We start from the raw sequence: 25,393 nt of genomic DNA, 5'->3' as shown, positions 1-25,393 counted from the left end.
CAATAGCCAGTAAGAAAAGGGCTACATCGGTCCCACAGCTGCAAGGGACCGAGTGCTGCCCAGCACCTGTGCTAGCCTGAAAGCCGGTCCTGTGACAGCAGAGGTGCCAGCTGCCCAGAACCACTGGCGTCCCTCTCCTGCCTGCCAGCAGGAGCCACTGTGCTGGTGCAGGCGAGGGTGACCTCAGACAGGGTGACCTCAGGCAGGTGCACACCTTGATGCAGGCTGGAAAGACACTGAGAAGCTGGCCTGAACTTGGACTCCTGGCCCAAGGAAACTAGAAAATAACATGTGTTGTTGTAAGCCTCTAAGTTCATGGTAATTTCTTTCATTTTTAAAGATTTATTTATTTAAAGTCAGAGTTACATACAGAGAGAGGCAAAGACAGAGAGAGAGAGAGAGAGACATATCTTCCATCTATTGGTTCACTCCCCAGTTGGCTACAATGATGAGGAGCCAGGAGCTTCTCTGGGTCTTCCACACGGGTGGAGGAGGCCAAGCACTTGGGCCATCCTCGGCTGCTTTCCCAGGCCAGAGCAGGGAGCTAGATCAGAAGTGAAGCAGCCAGGGGTTGAATTGGTGCCCATACGGGATGTGGGCATCACAGGCAACCACCACAACACAGGGCCCTGTGGTAATTTCCTAACAGCAACAGAAGCTAATGCAAGAGGCTATGCTGGACTCCACCCTGCTAGCTCACGGGGCACTGTGCACGTATTACAATCTCAGACTCCACATCCTCACCAACTGCAAGAGGGGAAGTGGCCATTGCGACCAGCATGGGGTCACGGTCCTCGGGCAATTCTCACTGGGCAACCCCGGGTCAAGTACTACACACAGCCAGGAGGGAACCACGCGATCTGTGACGTGGTTGCAAGGGTGACACGATGCAATATTTTATCATCTTCTTGGTGCCTTAGACACAGACAAGCAACAAGAGCGATGCCAATGGAAAGCCAAGACTCTGTGGCAAAAAATATCCTAGCTGAAGGATCTCTGTGAGACCCCAGTGGAAAGAAGGGGCCATCAAATTGGGGTGTACTTTTCTCCAAAGGGAGGAGAGAACATTCAATTTGCTTGTGGTTGTGTCCAAATACTGATGGAGTCTGGTGGTCACAAAAGGCTTCCATAGCCTTGGCAGCCCATGGCAAGAGCCTCGGGTGATCACTGACATCATAAATAAGAGTGTTAATTGTTAAAGGAACAACAGAAGTCACTATGCACTTATTCCCCATAAAGGACCTCCATCCTTAATGAGTTGTACTATGAGAATTAACTGCAAAATTTGTTCTCAAACTGTACTCTGCATGTTTTGTATGTGTGTGGGTACAAACTGTTGAGATCTGTACTTAACATGGAGTTGGTCCTCTGTATATAAAATCAAACAAAATGAACCATAAAGAAGAAGGGGATGGGAGAGGGAGTAGGAGGTGGGACGAGAGTCAGGGTGGGAGGGTGGGTATAAGGAAAAGAACCACTATATTCCTAAAGTTGTACCTATGAAAAATAAGACACTGACTTCAGATCAAACCAAAAGCTGAGCGTCTACCTGTGTGGCCCGGGGCCTGGCACGGAAACCACATGCTGCCTTTGAAGCAGGAAGGCCAGCGTCATCTATTGGCTATGTCTGACCTACAGAACAAAACCCAGACGCCTTGCAGCAAGGTTGCACGTGGGCCAAGGTCACATCACAACAGCAGACCTCAAAGATGTGAGACAGTAAATGCAATGCGGAAACTTCCATGGATGGAAACCCGTTCAAGGGTCCAGTGAAGCCTAAAGTCAAATGACAGGGTACAGCCACCGATAGAAACAATAGCAAGCAGTCTGAGCAGCCTGGGGCGGAGCAGCTCAGCAGGTGCACCTCTCAGCGTACACAGAAAGCACCCCCACTTCTGCCTTCACTGTGGAAGCAACTTCTATTTAAAATGGTAATGAGAGAGACACCTTCATCTATAGCAGAACCTCCTGAGGCCAGAAGTCATGATAAGCCGGAGGAGTTTGAGACACCTTACCCTGGAAGCATCCTGGGCACACTTTACCGCTTCATGATACAGACCATGGGGAGAGCTGTATAATTCTGGTGACCATATTACTTAGTCAAGCAGCTAAGTTGCTCCTCGGGACGCCTGCATACCTTGTCAGAGGGCCTGGGTTCGTGTCCCAGCTCTGCTCCCAATTCCGGCTCCCTGGTAATGCACACCTTGGGAGGCAGCAGGTGATGGCTCAAGAACTTGGGTCCCTGCCACCCATGTGGGAGAACTGAACTGAGTTCCAGTTTCCTGGTTTTGGCCTGGCCAGCTCTTGCTGTTTTGGGCTTTTGGGAAGTCAAACGAATAGCCTTGGGATACTTTTTTCAATTTGTATTTTAAATCCTGCGGATGAAATGCCTTTTATTAAGACATCTTAAATCCTTTTAGGGAGTAGGCAAGTTGTATTTACTTTAAAAATTTCAAGTGGGAAGATAAACACAAGCTTTAAGAATATATTATTAAAGCCCAAATTGTATATTTTAAGAGACAATATAATATAGTGGTTAAAAGCCTAGTGACAGGGGTCAGTGTCATGGTATAGTGGGTAAAAGCCACCGCCTGCAATGCTGGCCTCCCATATGGGCACCGGTTCGTGTTCCAGCTGCTCCACTTCCAATCCAGCTCTCTGATAATAGCCTGGAAAAAGCAGCAGAAAATGGCGCAAGCATTTGGGTCCCTGCCACCCATATGGGAGAGCTGGCCCAGCCTGGCCCAGCCTGGCCATTGTAGCCATTTGCGGAGAGAACCAGTAGATGGATGATCTCTGTTGGTCTTCCTGTCTGTCTGTCTCTTCCCCCACGCTGCCCTCCTGTAACCCTGACTTTCAAAGAAATAAATCTTAAACAAACAAACAATCAAACAGCAAAGCCACGCTGCAGGGCAGGCATCTGGGACACCCACATCCCACATGAGAGTGCCTGTTTTGAGTTTTGACTCTTACACTTCCGATCCAGCTTCTTGCTAACGCACACTCTGGAGGCAGCAGGTGAAGGCTCAAGTTCTTGAGTCCCTGTCACCCATGTGGGAGACTCTGACTAAATTCTGGGTGCATGAGTGTTGCCTGGCCCAGTCTTGGCAACTACAGGCATTTGGGGAGTGAATCAGTGAATGCAAGATCTCTCTCTCTCTCTCTCTCTCTCTCCTCTTTCCAATAAAATCAAAATAAATAAAAATGCAAAATATCCAATTAAAAAAGCCATATACATGGTCTTTAAATCCCAACCCTGACATTGCTGACTTGAACAGTCTTAGCCTCTGTGGCTCAGCCTCCTTACCTGTCCCATGGAGGAAATAAGAGTGCCCCCTGCAGGGCTATTTGAGGACTGAGGGTATCAGCATGTTTGAAGCACTCAGAACAGCCAGCACTAAAAACAGTTCGCTCCTGGGCCAGGGTTCAGCTCCATGAGTCTCTGGCCCAGTAAACACCGTGGCTGACCTGCACTGCAGGGGCATGCGCGCTGCTTACCTACTGTGGCCGAAGCTGACGAGAGCAGAGACTTCCCCCAGGAGCCCCAGCCTGCCCATCCTCCTCCCTGCGGAGCCGAGTCCACGGCCTGTGGAGAAACACATTAGCTGCAGGTCAGCAATCCAGTTTAACCCTCAATGGAAAAGCACCCATTGGTTTAAAACAAAGAGAAGGTTTAAAAAAAAATCACCAGCAACACATCTCAATGGCTTAGAGTTTAGAAGGGTTGTAAGAATATATCCAGGCCCCTCCCCCCAAAAAAAGAGTAGATCCCACCCCACACTGCAATGCACACTTGGGAACTGAACTACCCGTGCTGCTGTTGGCCTCTGAGGGCCTGGTTTCTCATGAGAGGGGAGCCTGACGCTATGGAAGCCTGCATGCTCTCCATTTTCTCTGGACGACAGGGACAAGGGGTGCGTGTGTGGGGGGTGGAGGTGGGGGTGGATCAGGTGGGAGACACAGACATGAGGGCACAAGAGTGGTCTGAAAATGTCCAAGACAACCTTGACCCAGGCAGCTTGCACAGAGCTAAACCAATGCAGTCTTCAAGGTAGCGTTGGCTGTCAAACCTTAGGGGTGGCAGGCGGGAGCTCTGGCATGGATGCTGGGCAAAGCGACCAGACCGGCATCAGCCAGCCTGGAGACGGGGAGCAGCCACAGAGAGCTCTGATTCGAGGTGTGTGCTCCACTCGCAACGGCCCCTGTAACAGCCTCTCTCTCCTGGTGATAGACTGTCCCTGGCCTCCGTGGAGGGCTTTTTTTTTTTTTGGCCTGGGTTTTTGGAATCAGGACTGAGAAACTGTGGCTCAGCAAGAACTCTCTGCTTGAACAGAAGACAAGTCGGGCTATGCGGGGCGACTGTATTCTATCCACCTCTCCACTGAGAATGAAGCCACACAGAGTGCACAGGTGAGGAGACACCTGCGGGGAAGTGGTGCATCCCCGACAGCTTCGCAGCCCTGGTTTCTACCCCGCCAGAGGCTCTGCTCCACCCTCATCTCTGGCTTCTATGAGATTCCCTCATATTCTGTCTCACTCTTTATTTTAAAAAATGTTTTGCTTACTGATCTAGCCCCAGAGCCTAGAAGAGTGCCTGGAATATATTTGCTGCATAAATTATAAAAATTCATTCATTGTCACAGTTGGGTGTGCAGTAGTTTCTGTCACTTGCCACCATGGAGACCAGGCTCAGTTAGTGGAACCACACATTTCTCTGACTGACTGGGCCCCCAAACAAGGCAAGAATAAACACATTAGGAGTTCGCTGTTTGGAGAAGCACAGCTCTGTCACTCACAAAATGAAGGAAGTTGGATGGAGAGGAGAGGGGTGGAGGGAGGGAAGAAGGGAGGGAGGAGGGAAAGTAAGTTAGGGAGGAAGTGAAAAATTCCTATGGAGCTTGCGTCTTCTGTTACTTCTGACTCAAGTCTGGTCCATGGGTCACCCTCAGCTTCCTTCTCCCTGGCTGTCTTCCATCCTTGCAGATAGCAATGGCCATGTGAAACTTTTTGATCTATGAGACATTCAGGAATAAATGGGAAATTTGTCATTTTCATGATAAATTAAGCAGTCATGGCTAGGCCAACTCTTACCCTCTCCCTTCTTCCTGGCTTGAACGTGGACATGGTACTTGAAACTAAAGCATTCATATTTGCTGTTATTAGGCTAAGTAATCGTCGCTTGTCCTGGCACTGCTGAATAATTAAACCAACATGAGCAGCTGCCCCTCTCCATTTTTTTTATTAAGTAAGAAAAAATTGGTCCTCTGTAAACTACTATGTGTTGGATTTTAGTTACTTGCATCCAAATGCATTCCTAACTGACTCAGCAGGCCAATACCCAATACCACCCATCAGTGTGGACAGAATGAAATTGCCTATGTCTGAATTGAATTCTGCTACTTCTAGGAACTAAGTTACTCAATCTCTGAAGCCTTCAGTTCCTCATCATAAAATATGAGACACTGTACTATAAGAGCCGTAAGCACAAGAACTAATAACCTCACAGGGTTATTGTTGAGATTAAAAGAAAGCATTCACAGGAAGTTGCGGGCATAGCACCTGGCACATAATAAATGCTCCACAAATGTTAGCCAGTGATCATAAGAAGCTTCATTTGTAAGACTAAGGAGTGGAGAGCTTTGTAAGTTGGCTGTCATTTTTTCCCTTTCCATCTGGAAACAATGAGAAGCTTGTTAACATGAATGGAAAGACTCGTGACTCCTGACAGCCTGCTTTCATTCTTGATGTCTACATTGATTCTCCTCACTTCAGCAATGGAACCCAGTGGCAATTTTGTAACATCGGGAAGACAGATGGAAGTGGGTGATTAATATCACCCTTTCACAGGACAGATCGCTACCTATGATTAGGAGGAGTTAATACACTTAGGAGTGACAGCTTCTGACTGAAATTTACAATATTTAATATGTTCTGACAGCTGGTAATTGACTAGCACATGGAATAAATGTTAAATGAGTTTAGAACCTTCTGCTGTATAATAAGTGACTCCTTCAACTGCTTTATTAATAAAATCTTTTGACTGATTTGTGACTTCTTGATCAACTACAAAGAATATTTGATATCAAAGGCAAATATTCAAATGTCTAAAAGCACACATTTAATATAAAAACATATAAAGGTTAAGAAAAAAATTACAAATATATCTCAGCATACATATTATCTCCATATATCTCCAAAGTGGGCAGTAAACATCGATTCTGATCTCTAGTTATCAAATTCAGTTATTTTAAAACTCTTTTCTCATCTTCTCTCCATATACCCCCCAGGTCTGTAAACAGACCACTTCAAGTCCTAATTCACAGAGAAAACGAAGCCATCAGATGAGAGGTCTCTCGGAATCTCCTGCCCCTCCCCGTAAACTCTCAGAAGAATGACTTCTTACTGGGGAGCAAACCAGACTCAACCTGATCAAGGGTGGGAGATCCAAAACTCTACTGGTGATGATTTAAACATCTAAGACCACTGTGTTGTTCTAAGAATGTGGGGAAGACATAAATATATCTGGTATCCCATTCAAAGGCCAAGTAGATGATGTAGATGTAGATGATGTAGAAAAATCAGCAAGATGATATAGAAAATAAATTTTACTTTAGGCTATCAAGTTGAGGATATCAATAGACACAAAAATATTCACAGGTGCAGGCTTTTGGCACAGCAGTTAGTGTGCCACTTAGGACACCACATCCCATACTGGAGTCCCTGGGTTCAAGCCCTGGTTCTACTTCCAATTCCAGTTTCCTGATAATGTAAACCCTGGGGGACAGTGGCTCAGGGACTGGGTCCCTGGCACTCACAGGAGAAATCCGGATTGAGTCCTGGGCTCCTGGCTTCAACCTGGTCCCACTCTGAGTCGTTGTGGGCGTTTGGGGAGTGAACCAGTGGATGGAAGATTTCTGTCTGTTTTTGTCTCTCTCCCTCTCCTTCTCTCTCTTTGCTTCTGAAATAAAATTTTAAAAGGAACGAAGTTCTAAAAACAAAAATATTTACAAATCTCAGAACTCTGTCAAATGTAAAGGTCTTTAAACATTTAGATGGAAAATACATGAACCCATCTTAAAGATCACGGATTGTCCTGCGTCCTTGAGTAGATGGAGGGAAGGTCGTGTGTATAAACTGCGCTCAGGGATGTGGGTGACCCCAACCCTCATGGCACAGCTCCTCCAAACAGGGACTCAGAATGACAGCCTGGAGGGAGTCAGGTGCCCCTCACGCCTGCAGCTCTATCAACACATCTGGTTGAAAACGGCTTCAGTTATTACCAACTATTTTTCTTCATCACTCCACTCTGGGAAGATTTAAAATTTAATATAGAAAAGTTTAAGGTGTCAAAGCCCTGCTATTAATATTTGTGTGTTCACTTGGGTCTCGTCTGTCCTGCTAACAGCTAAGGAATTTGATCTATGAGTGTGACAATTTTTGAAAACCAATTTAAAGTGAATAACTGAATTATTAGAATTTTAATTTTAAGCTGAAATCATTCTAAGTTTATGCATACTATTATAACATTTACAAAGCCTTTAAGTCCACTCTATAAATTTAATTAAACAGTTTTATAACAATTATTAAGGACTCAGCAAGGTTTTATATAAGCAGATAAATGAGGCACTTAAAAAGGAAATAGAATATATTACATGTTTAAAGGCAGTTTAAAATACTCTAACATGTCTGAGTTGATAAAAAGAGCCAAACATCCATCAAAAACTTTTTTTATTTATATTTTGTTTAGATTAAATTGTCAGATTTTGCTAAACCTCTAAGTAGAGTAAGATTTGCGAGCTGAGTTGTTGATTTGAAATCTTAATAAACTGAATGCTAACTGTTGAAACCAAATTAAATGTCTGAGTAGTCCTGTCTGTACACAAAACACACACTGGCCTACAGCAAAAACCCATCTAAACACACACTTAACTCCACTGCACTCCAACTCACAATGGCTGCCCCCTGTCTGCTGTTGTGGAAACGATGGCTTTCTCTTAGTCACCCTCATCACCGACCGCACCCAAACTCCTCAGGGCACGGGGAGGCTTGTCCACGCTTTTCTCTACTGCTACTTCCTATGTTGATCACACACACAATTCCCCCATCGCAAAACCGACAAATGAAAACCAAAAGTAGGTCAGCCCCAGTGTGGAGAGAGTTTAAGTGCATCCCCCAAAGGTTCATGGTGGGAGGCTCGGTCCCCAGTGTGGCAGAGCGAAGAGGTAGGGGACCCTTAGGAGGGGAGTTAGGTCTCTGGGGGCGCTGCCTTGGAAGGCATAGATCTGGAGATCCCGCGACTCTGGTAGTTGTAGTCAGCAGGTTGTTAGAAAAGGTCGTAGCTTCATGGAGCTCCTTGGTCGGCCCTCCATCGGGCAGTGTGAGCCTGTCTCCTCACACCCATCACCAGGGGGCAGAGCCAGGGGGTCCCTCACCAGAGCCAGCGCCGTGCTGTCTGGCCTTTCAGCCTCCAAACCAATGAGCTTGACTAAATCTCTTTTCTTTAAAAGTTGCCCATCCCCGGCTACTCTGTCACAGCAGGGAAACAGACTGAGACGAGGACAAAACTTCTGTGGTTTCTGGGCCCTACTTGCTTCTTCACCTCGGAGCAAGGTGCCCGCCTTCTGCAGGCGGCCCCCTCAGCACTCCTCCACCCATCAGAGCAAGACTCCCGTGGCCAGTATTCCATGACACCCTTCCCACCAAGGTCACAGCAGCTTCCCTACAGCAAAGCCAAGGGCTCATCTCGGTCTTCCTTACTCGGCCTCTCGGTGGCACTCAAGTTGAACCACTTTGACATCCCTAAAGTATTCTAGTCTCACAGCGCTCAGATCTGCTCTAAGCATTTGCTGGAGAACGTTGCTATGTGCATGTTGTGCTAATATGAGAGCTGCTTAGATCAGGCCACAAGCCAAGTGCTGCCAGCATTCCAGTAAAACGTGCCCAGCACAGCGCGGTCAGCAGCCTTCCAATCAGAAAAGCTGGACTCCAGAGGCAGCTACAATGGGCGCGTCTATTGTCTCCAGCTCCGTGAACACCTGATGCTTTGCTATAATTAGCATACTGAACCAGAGAGGTGGGTTTTAATTGGTAAACAGGGTAGACTATTTTTTTAAGATTTATTTATTTATTTGTACACAGAGAGAGGAGAGACAGACAGAAAGAGAGAGAGAGAGAGAGAGAGAGAGGTCTTCCATCTGATGGTTCACTCCCCAATTGGCCACAATGGCCGGAACTGGGCCGACCCAACGCCAGGAGCCAGGAGCTTCCTCAGGGTCTCCTACACAGGTGCAGGGGCCCAAGCACTTGGGCCATCTTCTACTGCTTCCCTAGGCCATAGCAGAGAGCTGGATCGGAAGTGGAGCAGCTGGGACTCGAATCAGCGCCCATAAGGATGCCAGCACTGCGGGTGGCGGCTTTACCCGCTATGCCACAGCGCCAGCCCCAGGGGGGACTATTTACTGAATATGTGAAAGGGGCCTGGATGGTCAAATGGAAGGCATTCAAGATTTGTAGGTGCTTAAATGTCTAGTAGGGAGTCTTCCTGTCTTTCCATGACTGGAGGACGAGAAACACTTAGGCTCTTGTGTGCATGCCTTGCGCTCTGGGGGATTCTGGTCACTTGCTACCAGGTGTCAGGGAAGGAGCCTTACCTCCGAAATCCAGGCAGTCGCCCGAGTGAACCTTTCCCTCAAAATAAGTCATCTCAGGTCAGAATGCTGTGTGTCCAAGCAATATTTTTCTTTCTGTAGCAAAGATATTCTACAGCAGTAGCGCTTATAATAAAAATTGGGAACCAGAGTTCCCCACAGTGGAAAGGCAGTGCGGAGGCAAACCAGGGTCTCCAGCTGGGAAGACTTGGCTCAGCACCTCATTCTGCTACTTCCTTAGTTGAGGTGGATCACATGACATAATCTTGGGGTCCACTCCTTGATCGAGAACATGGACATGACCAAGCCTGGGGTGAGGAATGTTGCCCTCCTTTCCTGTGTGCTTTGAGGCTGGTGTTGCTGCTGTTTTTTAAAGATTGATGTATGTAGACATGTGCCATGGTAACCAGCAGGATAGAGGAACTTGTTCTCCCAAAGCTTTTGAAACGCTCTCTCCTTGGAGCTGGAGCAGTACTGGAAGATCGCTTTGAGATCCACATAAAGGACTTGGAGGATCGTTAGCCTGGAGCAATTGTCCTCAGTCCAGGCTGAACATCAAAACCCCTGGGCATTTTTAAAGGCTGCTGACGCCCAAGCCCCTGCCAGTCAGAATCCTTGAGTTTGGGCCCTGGCATTAGTTCTTTCTAAAAAGCTGTCACCACTCCCTGAGATCCAAGCAGAACTCCAGGCCTCCCACCTGGGGAAGGGGGAAGCAGTTAAGGCCACACCTTAGTGCTGGGTCCACCACGGTAAAATCCAGGGCCAGCAGGAGCCTCCAGGCCCGTACTTGCAGGCCAATCCTAGACCCTCCTTAGCCTCCACCCCTCCCCTCTACATACAGCGGAGCTGCCAGCGGGTAGGATGGGACAATCAGCACAGGCCTTTCCCTGGGAGCCGCAGGGAGCCCCAGCGCCAGATACAGCTCAAGGGTCTCTCTACCCCCAGACCGGTGCTCAGACGAAACCTCTAGCAATTGATTCTGAAATCAGCAACTATGGATTTGGGACGATTATGGGATGGGGCGCCCTCTGCTGCTGAAACAGCGACATCACAGCAACAGCTGACATGCAGCAGACCCTGGCTTGGGGCGCCATCTAGTGTTTAAATAGTGGAAGTGTCCAGAAGCTCAGAGAAAATTTAGACTGCTTAGAATTTGTAGAAGTCACAAAGGGAGCCAAGCAGTGCTGGCATCCCATATGGGCTGGAGTCTCGGCTGCTCTGCTTCCAATTCAGCTCCGTGGTAATGTGCCTGGGAAAGCAGCAGAAGTGACCCAAATGCTTGGGTCCCTGCACCCATGTGGGCGTCCCTGCACCCATGTGGGGGTCCCTGCACCCACGTGAGAGACCCAGAAGAAACTCATGGCTCCTGGGTTTGTCTTGGCCCACCCCTGCTGTTGTGTGCATTTGGGGAATGAACCAGTGGGTGGAAGCTCTCTCTCCATCTCTCCCTCTCTCTCTCTAACTCAGACTTTCAAATAAATACACTTTTTAAAAAAGGATACAAAGAAGTTAGAGAAGAAAGGAGAATGAAGAGGGAGGAGAAGGCTTATGGACACTTTGGGACAGCGCTGAAAGAGCAGACATCCAAGTCACGAGGGTCCAAGAGGTACTAGAGTAGAACAAAGAGGTCCAAAGGGTGTTCAAAGAGATAACAACAGAAAACAGTCCAAACCCCAAGAAAGACACAATCAACCATATTCAAGAAGATTCAACTCAGCCAAGCCTGCCCCCAGGACTATTAACCTCCCCAAGGTTAAAGATAATGAGAACAAGTAGTATAGACGGTGTTCCAATCCACTTGGCTGCAGGTTCACAGGCCGGGAGAGAGTGGGATGAGATTTTCACCACGCTGAAGGAAACAGCAGCAGAGAATACCGCGGCCAGCAAAGCCGTCCTTGAGATGCGGGGGAGAGATGAAGTCCCCGCGCAGGCGGAGGTGGGCGAGTCTGCCATCACTAACTCATTCTGCAGGCTACGCTAGCAGGAGCACCTTGAGACACAGGAGGAGGTGCTGACGTGTACAAAGAAGTCATCAGAAGACAGGGAACTCACTGAACAGAGAGCCCAGAAGCAAACCCACACAGCTACAAGTACCTGACCTTTAACAAAACCCGTGAGAACACACACTGGAGAAAGCAGGCCCCTTCAGCTAACCTTGCTGGAAAACTGGGCATCTATCCAAAGGGAATGAAATCCACCTGCCAAAGAGATGCCTGAGATCCCAGTGTTCACAACAGCCTGGAGACGGAGACAACCTGAGCGTCCACTGACAAAGAACGGAGGCTACATATACACAGGAAATGCCACTTGGCCATACGGAGGGGTGAAATTGTGCCATTCACAAACATTGGAAGCCATCATGGTGAGTGACATGACCTAGGCAAGGACAGACAAGCACTGCACGGTCACACTCCCTACGGGGGATCTGCAAACTGGGTCTCAGAGAAGGAGACAGTGGACCGTGGTGCACAAAGCTTGGGAAGGCAGGGGAGGGAGGAGAAAGGGTTGATTGGCAGGTACTAAGTTATAGTCAGACAGGAGGCTGAAGCCCTGGAGTCCTGTTGCGAGGTAGGATGATTCCAGTAACAATGCCCTGCCGGTGTTTGTTAGAAAGCTAGCAGAGAATTGTCAATGTTTTCAACAGGAAGAAATCATCGACATTTGGGGTGACATGTATGCACACCCTGAGCTGCACATCGCACAACGTACACAGGTACGAAGGCGTCACGTGCTGCCCTAGGGGTTGTGTCGCCCAGCGAGAGCTGGTCACCTGTGGTCCAATGACCGGGGATCTGTGAGCTCTTGGAACTCACAGGCCAAATGACGAGTCGCACCGCAGGGCTGCAGAATGACTGTCCTGCCTCCCTCCCCCTGGGAAACTGCCATCCCAGAGCAGTGCTGTGAGTCAGGAAAGGAAGCAGAGCCCTGGAGCCGCGTGTGGGCCAGCAGAGTCCCAGACCGTGGGGCAGCAGGACACGGCGGGGGGCGGGGTCATGTTAGAGAGGAAACAGGACGCCCGTTTTGCACACAGAGCAGCAGAGCTGGGGACCTGGGGGATGGGCTCCCGGAGCCCTGCTTCCCTGTCGGGTTCCCGTCCCTCGTGTCGGTGCGGCAGAGTCATCTGTGGCAGCCACTGCAGGATGCACAGGGCTGGGCCTGGCTGAGAACAGACCCGCTGCCTCCTCCGCACCGCAGTCTCAAAGACCGACAGTTCAACCCAGACTGGACGGGGGACAGCGGCGTCCCCTGCTTCTGTGCTGTCCCTGCCGCTCTGTGCCCACGAGCCCAGAGAAGGGGCCAGGAAGGTCCCTCCCGGATGGTCCTGTCATGATGGCATGGGCACCAGTGGGAACGACTGCGCTACCTCGAGAGACAGGTGCAGGCAGAGGCAAAGGGCAGAGCGTGTGTTCTGGAGGCCAGTGTTCGGGGCGGCAGTAGGGTTTGCTGTCCTACACCAGAGAGTGTGATCCAAGTCCCAGCTCTGCCCCTAACTCCAGCTTCCTGCTAATGCACACCCCAGGAGGCAGCGGTGATGGCCAAGTCCTTGGGTCCCCTGCCACCCTTGTGGGAGACTTGGCTGGAGTTTCAGGCTCCTGGCTTTGTCCTGGCCCAGCCCTGGCTGTTGTGGGCATTTGGGGAGTGAAGCAGCAGCCGAAAGATGTCTGTCTCACTCTGTAAGCTTTTCAAATAAAGTGAAAATAAACACATAGATTTCTTTTTTTTTTTTTTTAAGATTTGTTTTATTTATTTCAAAGGCAGAGCTACAGAGGCAGAGGCAGAGAGAGAGAGAGAGGTCTTCTATCCACTGGTTCACTCCCCAGATGGCTGCAATGGCTGGAGCTGTGCTGATCCGAAGCCAGGAGCCAGGAGCTTCCTCAGGGTCTCCCATGTGGGTGCAGGGGCCCAAGGACTTGGGCCATCTTCTACTGCTTCCCAGGCCACAGCAGAGAGCTGGATCAGAAGTGGAGCAGCCAGGACTTGAACTGGTGCCCCTATGGGATGCCTGCACTGCAGGTGTGGCTTTACCCACTGCACCACAGCGCCAGCCCCGACAAATAGATTTCTTAAAACACCAAGTGGGTTCTGCCTCTGGTCTGCTGGCAGGTGGTGTGTGATGAGGAAATAGTGACTGGAGGGCCAGAGCCCTCCACAGGGATTTGTAAATCTGCGTGAGGATTTCAGCGCTCTTAGAGAAACACTGGCTGTATCTGGCATGACCACGCCTTCTCTTTTCTGCCTGTGTACCCCAGGGCAGACGCTGGGCATGTCTGAGCCTCATCTGTGGACTGCAGGTGATCATGTCTGGCCTTGAACTTCGGTGTGGGTTGAACCCCATCACGGACACAGCGGCCAGCAGAGCACCTGGCACACAGGATGTGTGTCTGATGAGTGGTGGCATCATTACTATCAACAATACAATGAATAAAGTGCAAATATTAGAGGGCCGGTGTTGTGGCACAGTGGATAAAAGCCCTGGCCTGCAGTGCCAGCATCCCATGTGGGTGCTGGTTTGAGTCCCAGCTGCTCCACTTCTGATCCAGCTCTCTGCTAATGCACCTGGGAAAATAGTGGAGGATGGCCCAAGTGCTTGGGCCCCTGCACCCGCATGGTAGACCTGGAAGAAGCTCCTGGCTCCTGGCTTCGGATCAGCACAGCTCTGGCTGTTGTAGCCATTGGGGAGGGAACCTGCGGATGGAAGACCTCTCTCCCTGTCTCTGTCTGTAACTCTTTCAAATAAATAAAATAAATCTTTTTTAAAAAGTGCAAATATTAAAAGGAAAAACTCCTCTGGTGTGTCTGCTCTGACCAAAACCACATTCCTGGTCCCAGAGGCAGTGTCACAATAAACTCTGAGCTCCCAGTTCCTGTCTGCAGACTTGGGCCGTGAGCACTGCACACGCTATGTGCTTCCGTTTGAACAGGGCTTGTCCGCCCTCAGAGTCCTGCTGAAATGTAATCCCCGTTATGAGACAGGAAAAGGTGACGCAGGGCCCTCCTTTCATACAGGGGTTTATGGATTCATGTGACGTTCGATCCTCTCAATCCTCTGGTCGAAAAGCCGGTCTGGGCGCCAGCCCTGTGGCACGGGAGCAGGTCCAGCCACTGCCTGCCACACCGGCATCCCATAGGAGTGCCTGTTCCAGTCCTGGCTGCTCCACTTCTGATCCAGCTCCTTGCTAAGGCACCTGGGAAAGCAGCAGAGGATGGCCCAAGTGCTTGGGCCCCTGCACCTGCATGGGAGAGCAGGATGGAGCTCCTGGCGCCTGGCTCATCCGACCAGTGTGGCCATTTAGGGAGTGAACCAGTTGAGGGAAGATTCTTTCGCTCTCTCACCTTCTCTCTATGTAATTCTGCCTTTCAAATAAATATATAAATAAATCTTATTTAAAAAAATAAAAGTAAAAACGGAGCCTCTCCCTGCCTCCCACCATATGAGGCCCTGGGACAGCTCGGGACTGTGCCAGCAAGAAGGCCACCCCCAGGAGGAGCAAACCTTGACCTTGGACCAGAACTGGGAGCCAAACTAAATGTCGCATTTGTGTTGTGTGCCACAGGAAACAGAGAGAGACAGCAGATACCGGCCGGAGCCCGGCTTGGGAGGAATCACATGCAGCACTCCTACCGGGTCAGTCTGTTCCTTCAGGGGGATCTCGGATCCGGGCTCGGCCTCCAGGCTGACGGAATCAACGCACTCAGCAAGTGCGTCCTCCGGCACCGCTCCACTGAGAGGCGGCTCCTCGGCGCTGACGTCTGCGGGCAGCTCCGGGGGCCCAGCGGCTGTGGCCTCAGCATCCTGCACCGCTGCCTTCTCACTCACGTCCCCTCCAGGGTCAGCTGGCCTTGGCGCAGTCAAACTTGTAGCCGAACCACAGGGCCCTTGGACGTCCTCGGGTAAAGAATCACTGCTGGGCATCTTGGTAACCTCTGCTTGGTCTCCAGCGGCTATGCCGTCACTGGCTTCATCAGACATCTTAGTATCTGTCAACACAATTACAAACAGGTGCTTCAGCCTTTCATCTCAATGGCTCGGGTTTAATTCAAGGTCTGAACAATCACATTGAATCTGGCGGGAGCAGGGTGTGGGGGTAAGCATTCTTCTGCCAGTAAGACACTTTCTGGAACCCTGTGGCAGGCCAACTATGTGCCACCCCCCCCCACACGAAAGTCATGTCCTAGTCCTCGGCACCTGTGAACATGACCTCACATGGCAAAGGCAGAGGGAAAGGCAAAGGCACGTGGCAGGTGTGATTACGTTAGGGGTCTTGGGATGAGGCAGTCACCTGGTTTATCTGGTGGGTCCCAGATGTCAGCACAGGTGTCCTTATCAGAGGGTGGTGCCACCGTAACGAGGAACAGGTATGAGAAGCGAAGCAGAGATTAGAGTGAGGCCCGCAATGAGGAAGAAGCAATACAGGAGGAGACGCGAGGAGACGTGACAGGGACAAGGGCAAGCAAACCTCCTGGGAGACTCCAGGAGGAGCCAACCCTGCCGGCGCCCTGACTTTAGCCTAAGGCAACTGATTTTGGACACGTGGCCTCCAGGACCACGAGCGAAGGACCATGTGTTAGGAATGAGCCTGTACTTGCTATGCTCGAACTTGGACAGATCTCTTACGTGGCAGGCAGGGCCAGGCACGTGGGAACTAAACATACTGTCTGTATCTAAAATCATCTACTTAACCTGACTCGTGGCTGCTGCACACTAGAAACGTGGCTAGTGCACCTGGGGAGGCACATTTTTAGCTCTATTTCACGTGAAATAATTTCAGCGTCCACAGGCGCATGGGGCTAGTGGCTAGCTTACTGCAGAGCGGAGAACAGAAGACAGACGACGACATGTGTTGGCTCAATGGAAGACAGTGTTCTCACGACACAGGAGCCGAGGCTCAGGTGCGCCGGTGGGCACTCTTGTTGACCTCAGTGTATACCAGCGGGCTGCTGCGTGGCCCACAGTACATGGGAAGCCACTTCGTGTATAGCCACAGGTGGGACAGGCGTCCAAGCGTGTCCCCTCTCCTAGCCCTCCTCGAGGCTGGACGGCCGTTTGCTACTGCCACGCCTTCTTTCTTGGTGAGTCACATCCCTGCCCCAGGCTTTACCTGCCACATGTGAGCATTGGCTTGCAAACACCTGCCTGTTTTCACAGCAACACGAAGCAGAGTTTTACGAGTGACTGGGGGGTGACTGCTAATGGGCCTGAGGTTTCTCCTGGAAGTGATGAGATTGTTTTAAGGTTTGACGGCTGGCGCTGTGGCACAGTGGGTAAAGCCACCATCTACCATGCCAGTATCCCATATGGCCGTCAGTTCGAGTCCTGGTTGCTCCACTTGCAATCTAGCTCTCTGCTATGGCCTGGGAAAGCAGTAAAAGATGGCCCAAGTACTTGGGCCCCTATTCCCACATGGGAGACCTGGAAGAAGCTTCTGGATCCTGGCTCCTGGCTCCTGGGTTTGGCCTGGCCCAGCCCTGGCTGTTGTGGCCATTTGGGGAGTGAACCAGTGGATGTAAGATCTGTCTGTCTTTCTCTCTCTCTGTAACTTGGACTTTCAAATAAATCAATCTTAAAAAAAAAAAATGTAATGGCTGCACAGGTCTGGGAACACACCAAAGCCCGCTGTGACCTACTCACTTTAGGAGAGTGAATATTTAGTACGTGAACTTCATGGCATGTGAATGATTCCTCAAAAATGCCAGAATGAAACAGCTTCTGCCTCCAGACTGGTAGTTGGACACTGATTCCTGTCCTGAAGGAAACCTGTTGTCCTAATCTCAATACTGGATCTTCTTCTTGACTTTTTTATTTCTGTTAATGGCACCTCAATTGCCCTAATAACGCAGGCTTCCCATGTCAGATCTGTCATTGACTAAAGCTGCACCTGTCTAGGAGGTATAGTTAAATGGGGTGGGGGGGGGACTTAAACTTAATTCTCGTGTTCCATAGCACAGGTGGATAACCATGTCTACAACAATTTCTTATACATTTCGGATGAACTAGAAGAGTCTGAAGGTGTCCAAGACATAGGAATGAAAAACATCTGCGCAGACTGGAATACCCTGATTTGATCACTACACACTGTATACAAGTATCAAGTTATCACATTGTGTCCCATGAACACATACAAATACTTGTGTCAATTAACAATAAAGATCAGGGGAGGGTATTTGGTGCAGCGGTGCAGTTGCCGCTTGCCATGCCTGCCTCCTGTGTCACAGTGCCTGGGCGACGGTGCCAGCCTGCTCTGCATTTCAGCTTCTGGCTACGTGCACCTGGCAAGGCAGCAGGTGACACCCCAAAGAGTCGTGTCCCTGTCACTCATGGGGAAGACCTGGATTAAGTTCCCTGCTCCTGGATCTGGCCTGCCCTAGCCTTGGGGGAGTGAACCAGTAGATAGGAGATCTTAGTCTCTCTCTCTCTCTCTCTCTCCTCTTTCTCTTCTCCTTTTCACATAAACAAAAAATTAAAAAAAAACACATACTATCAATAGCTGTCATTCATTGTGTCCACTATATCAAGGCTCTTGAAATTTATCACATCCTAGGGGTTTGAGATTTTGAGCTCCATTTTACAGATGAGTACATGGAGGGTCAAAGGTCACACTCTCAGGAATCAGAAGATCTGAAATTCAAATCCATGTCTGACTTTGAGGCTGAACCACATCAGAGCCCTGCCTGCCACGCCGCCTGTCTCTTTCACATTCAGTCGGTCGCCAGATCCCGGGGGCTCTGTATTCAGAATCCACCTCCTTCCTTTTACTCCCACTGTCACTGCCAGGCCCTTGGTGTGGCTCACGCCCATCAGGTCAACACTGGGCTCTCCCCTTCCACAGCCTTCCCTGCCTCCTGTCCTGCATCTCCTGCGTCTCATCACATCGCTCTCCTGCTCGGACCCGAGGCAGGGCCATGTGCTTTGGCTGCACTGTGCGACCTCTCTGCTCTGATCCCACCAGGCTTACATCCGACTCCCCCCTTCTAAAACCTGGAATGAGACACCTGTACGGTACACCTGCCTGTACAGTACATCTGTGCAGTGCCCTGTCGCTCCCCCTCTTTGTGGAGGAACGACACAGGACCCTGCGCTGTTCTTTCGTCTGCTCGGCCCTCCCCGGGTTTGCTGCTGGTTCTTCCTGGGTTGGCTACTGTCCCTTCCACCTCTATGGAAGGGCGGTTCCCCCTGGCCACTTTCCCCACTTCCGCAGGGGAGCGGCACACCGCCGGCCGGCTCTCTCGGGGGCTGCACAGGTGTTCCTTCAGATAGATGTTCCCCTTAGATGTTCCTGGTGCATGTTGTCTCTCTCCTCCTTTATAGTCCTCTTCCACCAATCCCAACTCTGCTACCCACACGCCGAGTACGCTGCTCTCCTCCAATCAGGAGTAAGTCCTACAGTTTATTGGTTGAACTGGAGGCAGCTGTGCAGAAGCTGTTTCTCCCTTCTCAGCGCCATATTGTGGGAGAGCAGATGCATAGAATAAGTCTTAATTCCAGTAACTTAGTCTAGTCCGAGTTGCTCCCCACAGTGCCCGACACAGTCACGGATGCTTATTCTTTCCACATCTAAGACCCAGTGAAAACAACCTTCCTCCACTCCTTGTTCTTCCCAAAGAGATTTAATACCTACAGGTTTTCTTCTGAGCCCTCAGAGCACTTTGTGTCTGCCACTGTGGGCAGTTACAACCCCCTGAGATCACAGTTGCCCCCCCCCATCATACTGTAAAGTCTTGGAAGAAGAGGGTTTCCTAGTTTTGTTTTCCTGTTTTCCACGGCATGTAACGCCGTGCTTCCTTGTGCATAGTGAGAGTGCAACGAATACACCTGTGCAGCTGTATTAGCATCTGTGGGGAGATCTCCGCTCTCCCTCTGCGGCTGGTTCCAAATGACATTTCCACATGGCCTTCTCTCGTTCCTTCAACTCCCAGTTAATGGACTTCGAATGCCACTTTTCAGACAAACCACCTGCCAGACTTGGAGTCAGTGATGCCACTCCTGCTAGGTCTACAGAGGGGAGAAGCAGAGAATGCATACTTCTTTGTGGCTGACAGATTAAGTCTAGCGTATTCATGGCTGGCCCATGGGCTGTCAAGGGAGCTTGGGCAAAGCCTGGCTGACATAGCACAGAACGACACAAGGCCTTGTACAGAAAAGAGGTGGTGGCTATGGTGCATGGGAGGAGAGTGGAATATCCCAGGAGGGGAACACATGCAGAGCTGGGAGGCTCATGAAGTCTTTGTGAAACACCCGGGCCAGCGCCACGGCTCACTAGCTTAATCCTCCGCCTGCAGCGCTGGCATCCCATATGGGCACCGGTTCTAGCTCCGACTGCTCCTCTTCAAATCCAGCTCTCTGCTGTGGTCTGGGAAAGCAGAAGATGGCCCAAGTGCTTGGGCCCTGCACCCACATGGGAGACCAGGAAGAAGCACCTGGCTCCTGGCTTCGGATCGGCGCAGCTCTGGCCATTGTGGCCATCTGGAGAGTGAACCAACGGAAGGAAGACCTCTCTCTCTGTCTCTCTCACTGTATGTAACTCTACCTGTCAAATAAATAAATAAATAAATCTTAAAAAACAAAAACAAAAACAAAAAAACAAAAAAACAAAAAACAAAAAAAACACCTGGGCAGGACTGGCCTAGGGCCGAGGTGGCAAACCAGAGCCTGCTGGCCAAATCATGCGTCTGTCTGTTTTAGAAAATAACCTGTTACTGGAAGAGACACACCCTTTTGTTTAGATACTGTTATGGTTTCTCTAGCAGTACAACAGCAGAGTGGAATAGCTGTGACCCTGCAGGATCACAAAACCTAAAATATAGCTGTCCTGTTAGAGAAAAAGTCTGCTGTCTGGGGGCCTAGAACACTGTGTGAATGCCCTTGCCTAAGGGTTTCTCAGTCTTAACTGACCCTATCCCAGGGCAGGTGCTGAGCCTAGCATTTAAGATGCTCATGTCCCATACTGGAGTGCCTGGCTGGATTCCCAGCCCTGGCCCTGGCTTCTTGCTAATGCTCACCCTGGGACACAGTGGCGATGGTTCACGTGATCGGGACCCTGCCACTCACATGGGAGGGCTGGGCTATGTTCCTGGTTCTGGCCCCGGCCTGGCTCTGCCATTGCAGGCATTGGGGGAATGAACAGGTGGATGAGAGCTCTGTATTTGCCTCTCAAGATGTAATTTTTTTTTTTTACCTTATCCTCACTTGTGTCCTAGAAACATGACAATTAGGAGAATGAGCCCATGAATAAATCATACTTTGGTATCACTTTCATTCCCGTTGGTTTTCATTAGTAACTAGTCATAGACACTGTCTGAAATGGATATTTCTTCTGTGGGGTGATTGTAAAATCCTTACTATTGATCTGGATTATTAAGAAGCTTCGAACTATTCACTTTGTATGGGCAAATACAAACCATTATGGACATCTGATGTGAATGTTTGTGTCCTAGATGTGTTGTCACACAGTTCATAAAGCATTCTAGAACATATGTCACATGACACATGTGTTGGTTTCAACTCACAGGCCAGGAGAGGTTGGCTCAGGTCGAGCTGTGCTAGTCAGAACTGTGTACTCTCCAGGGGTCTCTCTAAAGCATTTCCAAGAGCTCCCCCCTCTGGTGGGGCTGCCGTGACTGTCCTTTCTGATCAGACATGCTAATGAGCATACGGAATTGAGAAGTCACTTCTCACTGGTGAAATGGGAAGCAACCCGCGGGTGCCCGTGCCCTTCCACGACCAGGGCAGGGCAAGAAGCCCGGAGCCTGAAACCAGGAGAAGAGGAGCCGAGTCCTGCCTCAAGAGCAGACAGCGGGGGAACAGTAAGCCAGGAACCCATCAACATCACCCTTGCAAGACCAGGCTGCGAATTCAGCCTGGTCCCTAACACCATCAGCATGTGGCAACACTGTATCAGTTTCACCATCGGGGATGCCCTTGGCGGAAGGAAACCCAGAAGGCTCCCTTGCCTCAGGTGGCCCGGCTGCCTTAGATGGGTTTACCTCAGGGTAAAAAAAAAAAAAAAAAAAAAAAAAAAAGTGTGGCAACAGAATGTCCCTACAGCTGCTCTGCCTTCAATCAGCAACAGGACCCACCCACCCCCGCCACACCCACAAATTGTCTATCAGGTGGTGATCTGATATTCATAAAAATATTTACACATAACTTACACATTTCAGAAAGACCGGATTTTTACATCTGCTTGAATAATGAATGGGACCTGTGTTGTGGCACAGAGGGTAAAGCCGCAGCCTGTGGTGCTGGCATCTCATATGGGCCCCAGTGTCCAGCTGCTCCACTTCCAATCCAGCTCCCTGCTGATGGCCTAGGGAAGGCAGAAGATGGCCCAAATGCTTGGGCCCCTACACCCATGTGGGAGACCTGGAAGAAGCTCCTGGATCCTGGCTTCAGCCTGGCCCAGGGCTGGCTGTTGTGGCCACATGGGGAGTGAATCAGCGGATGTAAACTCTCTCTCTCCCTTTCTTTCCATACTTTCAAAATAAATAAATAAATAAATCTTAAAAAATAATAATAGGGATCAGCGCCGTGGCATAGTAGGTTAAGCATCTGCCTGTTGCACTGGCATTCCATATGGGCACTGGTTCATGTCCTGGCTGCTCCACTTCCAATCCAGTATCCTGCTGATGGCCTGGGAAAGCAGTAGAAGATGGCCTGAGTGCTTCAGCCTCTGCACCTGTGTGGGAGACCAGGCAGAAGCTCCTGGCTTCAGATCGGCTCAGCTCTGGCCATTGAAACCATTTCAGGAGTGAACCAGCAGATGGAAGACCTCTCTCTCCGTCTCTGTAACTATGCCTCGTAAGTAAATAAATCTTAATAATAATGATAATAAATGTCACCATAAGATCATCCCTATTGCAACTTCTAACTGTATCTCTAACCTGTATTTACAGATTATTTAATTCAATTATCTAATTACAAACTCATCTAATTATCCAACCAGGTGAACTGGCACGGGTCCATTTTTCTCTAAACCAAAATGAAAAAAAACAAAAGCCTCGTGCTTGCTGTCCCTATGGAGCTTTATCGATGTCTCTGGGTGCTGTCATCAGGGGAAAGGCGAGCATCTTAAGCCTGTGCCCTTTTGTCTGAAACATTGGGGTGTTCTCAGCACGCCGCTGAGCAGGAGGGTGACTCCTGGCCCCGCGGCCCTCTCTGCTTGGCTGCCCTTCCCTGGGGCACAGCCGTCAGGTCCCGGGACTGTGACACTGGGGCAGGCTCCACTGACAGGAACAAGGAGACTGCTTCAGGGAACCCGGAGGACAGGAAGGGCAGCACATAAAGAAGCCTTTGTGGGCTGCGAATCAGTTAGTTTTTCATGAGTAAATTCATTCATCACCTACAATGCTCACAGAGCTATGCAAGGTATCGGAGCCACAACATCCCGGCTCCCGGGACGAGTGGGAAACGGAAGATATGGGCGCTGTCTTTCAGAAAGGAAGGAACCAAAAAAGGGACGCAAAACAGCACATCACATAAAGGACAGATGAGTGGAACTCGACTGGCCTCGTTGTGGGAAGAACGCTTCAAGTGGCTTTGATGTGGCTGTTCAGGTGTGCTGGGAACAGGGCAGGTGCAGCGCCCAGCATCAGCAACGCAGGATGGAAGTCTTTGTGCCTGGGACAAGGGGCTGTGTGGAGCCACAGCTGGGGGTGGGAGGGATGCCCTGGTCCCACCAAGCCCCTGTGGGCAAACACCTCACTCATTCCCATGAGCGCCATCATCGGATTTTCCTTCTCACACCCCGACCGCAGGCATGGGACCCGTCCTTAATGATGGAGAAGCATGGGAACAAGATTCCAAGCTTTCCATATATCTAAATTTATTAAACAGGAAGTGCTGCCTTCAACTTGCAAGTTTATTCTTTGTGTTTTTTTCTCAGAATTAAAATGTCTTTCATTTTATGAGAGTGGCGATAGTGGATTTTTTTTTTTTTGGCTTCACTTGGCAAACTAAAAACTTTGGTAACGTGATATCCTGTTTAAGTTCACCTTGGCCAGTTTAAAAAAAATTGTTGGCCAGGGAAGCACCAGGGGGTAAACCCTTGGGGGAGAGGCTCTTCATGGGGCTGGAGCAGCACCCAGGCTCCAAACTGGCCGCTGTGGTCTGCCAGGCACTGCTCTGAAACACACATGGCACCTATTTCTGCTCTGGTTTAAACATCGTCAGGCGCAAACACCTCCACCCATCATCTGCTTTCTCCAGCTTCAGCCTGTCTGTCTGCCGCCACTCTGGACACACACACACACACACACCGGCCTCACCAGCCCTGTCCTCACAGCCCCCAAGCCTTTGCACATCCCAGGTTCTCCACCTGGGTTGCCCTGCCTCTAACTGCTCTTCCTTCACTCAATGCCTGCTGTCACTTCTTACTCTGGAATCTTCCTTAATCTGTCCCCCACGCCTTCCCCAGAACTACCTGCCCCTGGTTCTGTGACTGCTGCACCCTGTAGGCTTCTACCGCTGCCTTTGGAAGGAGTGCTTCTTTGTCACTGCCCCCTCAAGGCCATGGCTAACAGCACCTCCTTGGGTTTCTGACCCTTGAGTCTTGACTGACACAGGCTGTGTTTGATATTGATGAAGCAGCAGTGACGTCTGCTATACACCCCGGTCTTCTAAATAAAAGGCTACTTATATGGTCTGAATCCCCAGGATGCAGGAAGGCCCCCTCCCACCCTCACATTCCTTCTGCACTGGCTCACTTGTGCCTGAAATTCTGCCCCTAGAGTTTGCTTAAAACTTAGAATGTGCAAAGTGTATCAGATTCGTCGCTGACTCGGGTTTGGTGGAAGAGGGGGAGCGAGCATGGGAACTGGGGTGGGGCAGGAAGAGGGGGCACACAAGACTCTGAGGCGTCTCATTCTCAGCCCCCTCGGCTTGGGGGCTCCACCTGTCAGTATCCTACATGGTGCTGAGGTCGGGCGCTGAGGGAACCAGGGGTCTCCCACTCCAGGAACAGGCAGGGACCTCCAGGCGCCTGATCTGAGATGGCTGGAAACACTCACCAGATTCCAGGCGAGAAGCCGAGGCGACTGGCTGGAGAGGGCTGGGGCAGGGCGTGGGACCCCACGGGGCAGGCGGGGGCGGAGGGGAGCTGTGCCTCGGGTGGTGCCTCGGGAGGAGGTGAGGTGCCGCGCTGGCGGGGGGAACGAGCGGGGCGCCCCGGTTGTCGGGAGCCTGCAGCCCGGGGCACGGGGGAAACTTTTTTGCACTTGCTTGGTGCCAGCACCCGATGCTTTGCGGAGGTCCTCGGCGGCCGAGGGTGCAGACCCGGCGTGCGGGCGTGTGGGTGTGTGCATGAGCGTGGACCCGGAGCGACACACACTCACACACACACACTCACACGCCCGCACCCTCGCAGGCCCTCGGCCGCGCCGCCCGGGACCTTCGCCCCCACGCCGGCTCCTCCCGGGCGCGCGCAGGGTGCCGAGGGCTTCTCGCTGGGGCACAGGGCAGGGAGTCGGGGGGCCTGGAACCAGGAGCAGCGGCAGGATCTCCCCACCACCCCGCTGCGGCTGCCCCAGCCCGCCCCGGGGAGGGGATGGGGAGAGGGTGCCCGGGCTCTTACCGCTCCGGCGGCCGAGTGCGCGCGGGAGCGCCCGGCGGGTCCCGCCCCGCCACGTCGGCAGGGCTGGCGGGGACGCGGCCAGAGGGCGGCCGGGGCGGGGCGGGGCCGGAGTGGGGACCCAGCGGCCCCGCCCCGGAGATCCCTGCCCGGCCCCGCGGCCAGCCAGAGAGGCCCCGCCCC

At 51.0% G+C, this 25,393-nt stretch overlaps 1 protein-coding gene and 1 non-coding gene across 4 annotated transcripts in view; both read right to left on the bottom strand.

Annotated features, from left to right (window-relative positions):
- FAM114A1 (family with sequence similarity 114 member A1) overlaps window positions 1-25,364 on the bottom strand; it is a 70,616-nt gene extending 45,252 nt beyond the window's left edge. The window contains exons 1-3 of one of the 3 annotated variants that reach the window (XM_051842463.2): window positions 25,214-25,364; window positions 15,271-15,626; window positions 3,499-3,586 (exon numbers count right to left, since the gene is read on the bottom strand). In XM_051842463.2, coding sequence (XP_051698423.2) covers window positions 3,499-3,586; window positions 15,271-15,618 — 436 coding nt within the window. In that variant the 5' untranslated portion in view covers window positions 15,619-15,626; window positions 25,214-25,364. Of the gene's footprint in view, window positions 1-3,498; window positions 3,587-15,270; window positions 15,627-24,650; window positions 24,673-25,213 lie in introns of those variants that run through there. The other 2 variants (XM_051842464.2, XM_070068120.1) reach the window with 2 other exon arrangements.
- On the bottom strand, window positions 24,930-24,987 carry MIR574 (microRNA mir-574). The gene has a single exon (NR_162684.1). It is a non-coding gene; the product is annotated as a microRNA mir-574 (primary transcript).
- Window positions 25,365-25,393: the final 29 nt, after the last annotated feature.

Source organism: Oryctolagus cuniculus, chromosome 2 (assembly GCF_964237555.1).
Source record: "Oryctolagus cuniculus chromosome 2, mOryCun1.1, whole genome shotgun sequence".
NCBI lineage: Eukaryota > Metazoa > Chordata > Mammalia > Lagomorpha > Leporidae > Oryctolagus > Oryctolagus cuniculus.
Note: the sequence above shows the minus strand (reverse complement) of the source record. Positions and strands in the feature narration are given on the sequence as shown.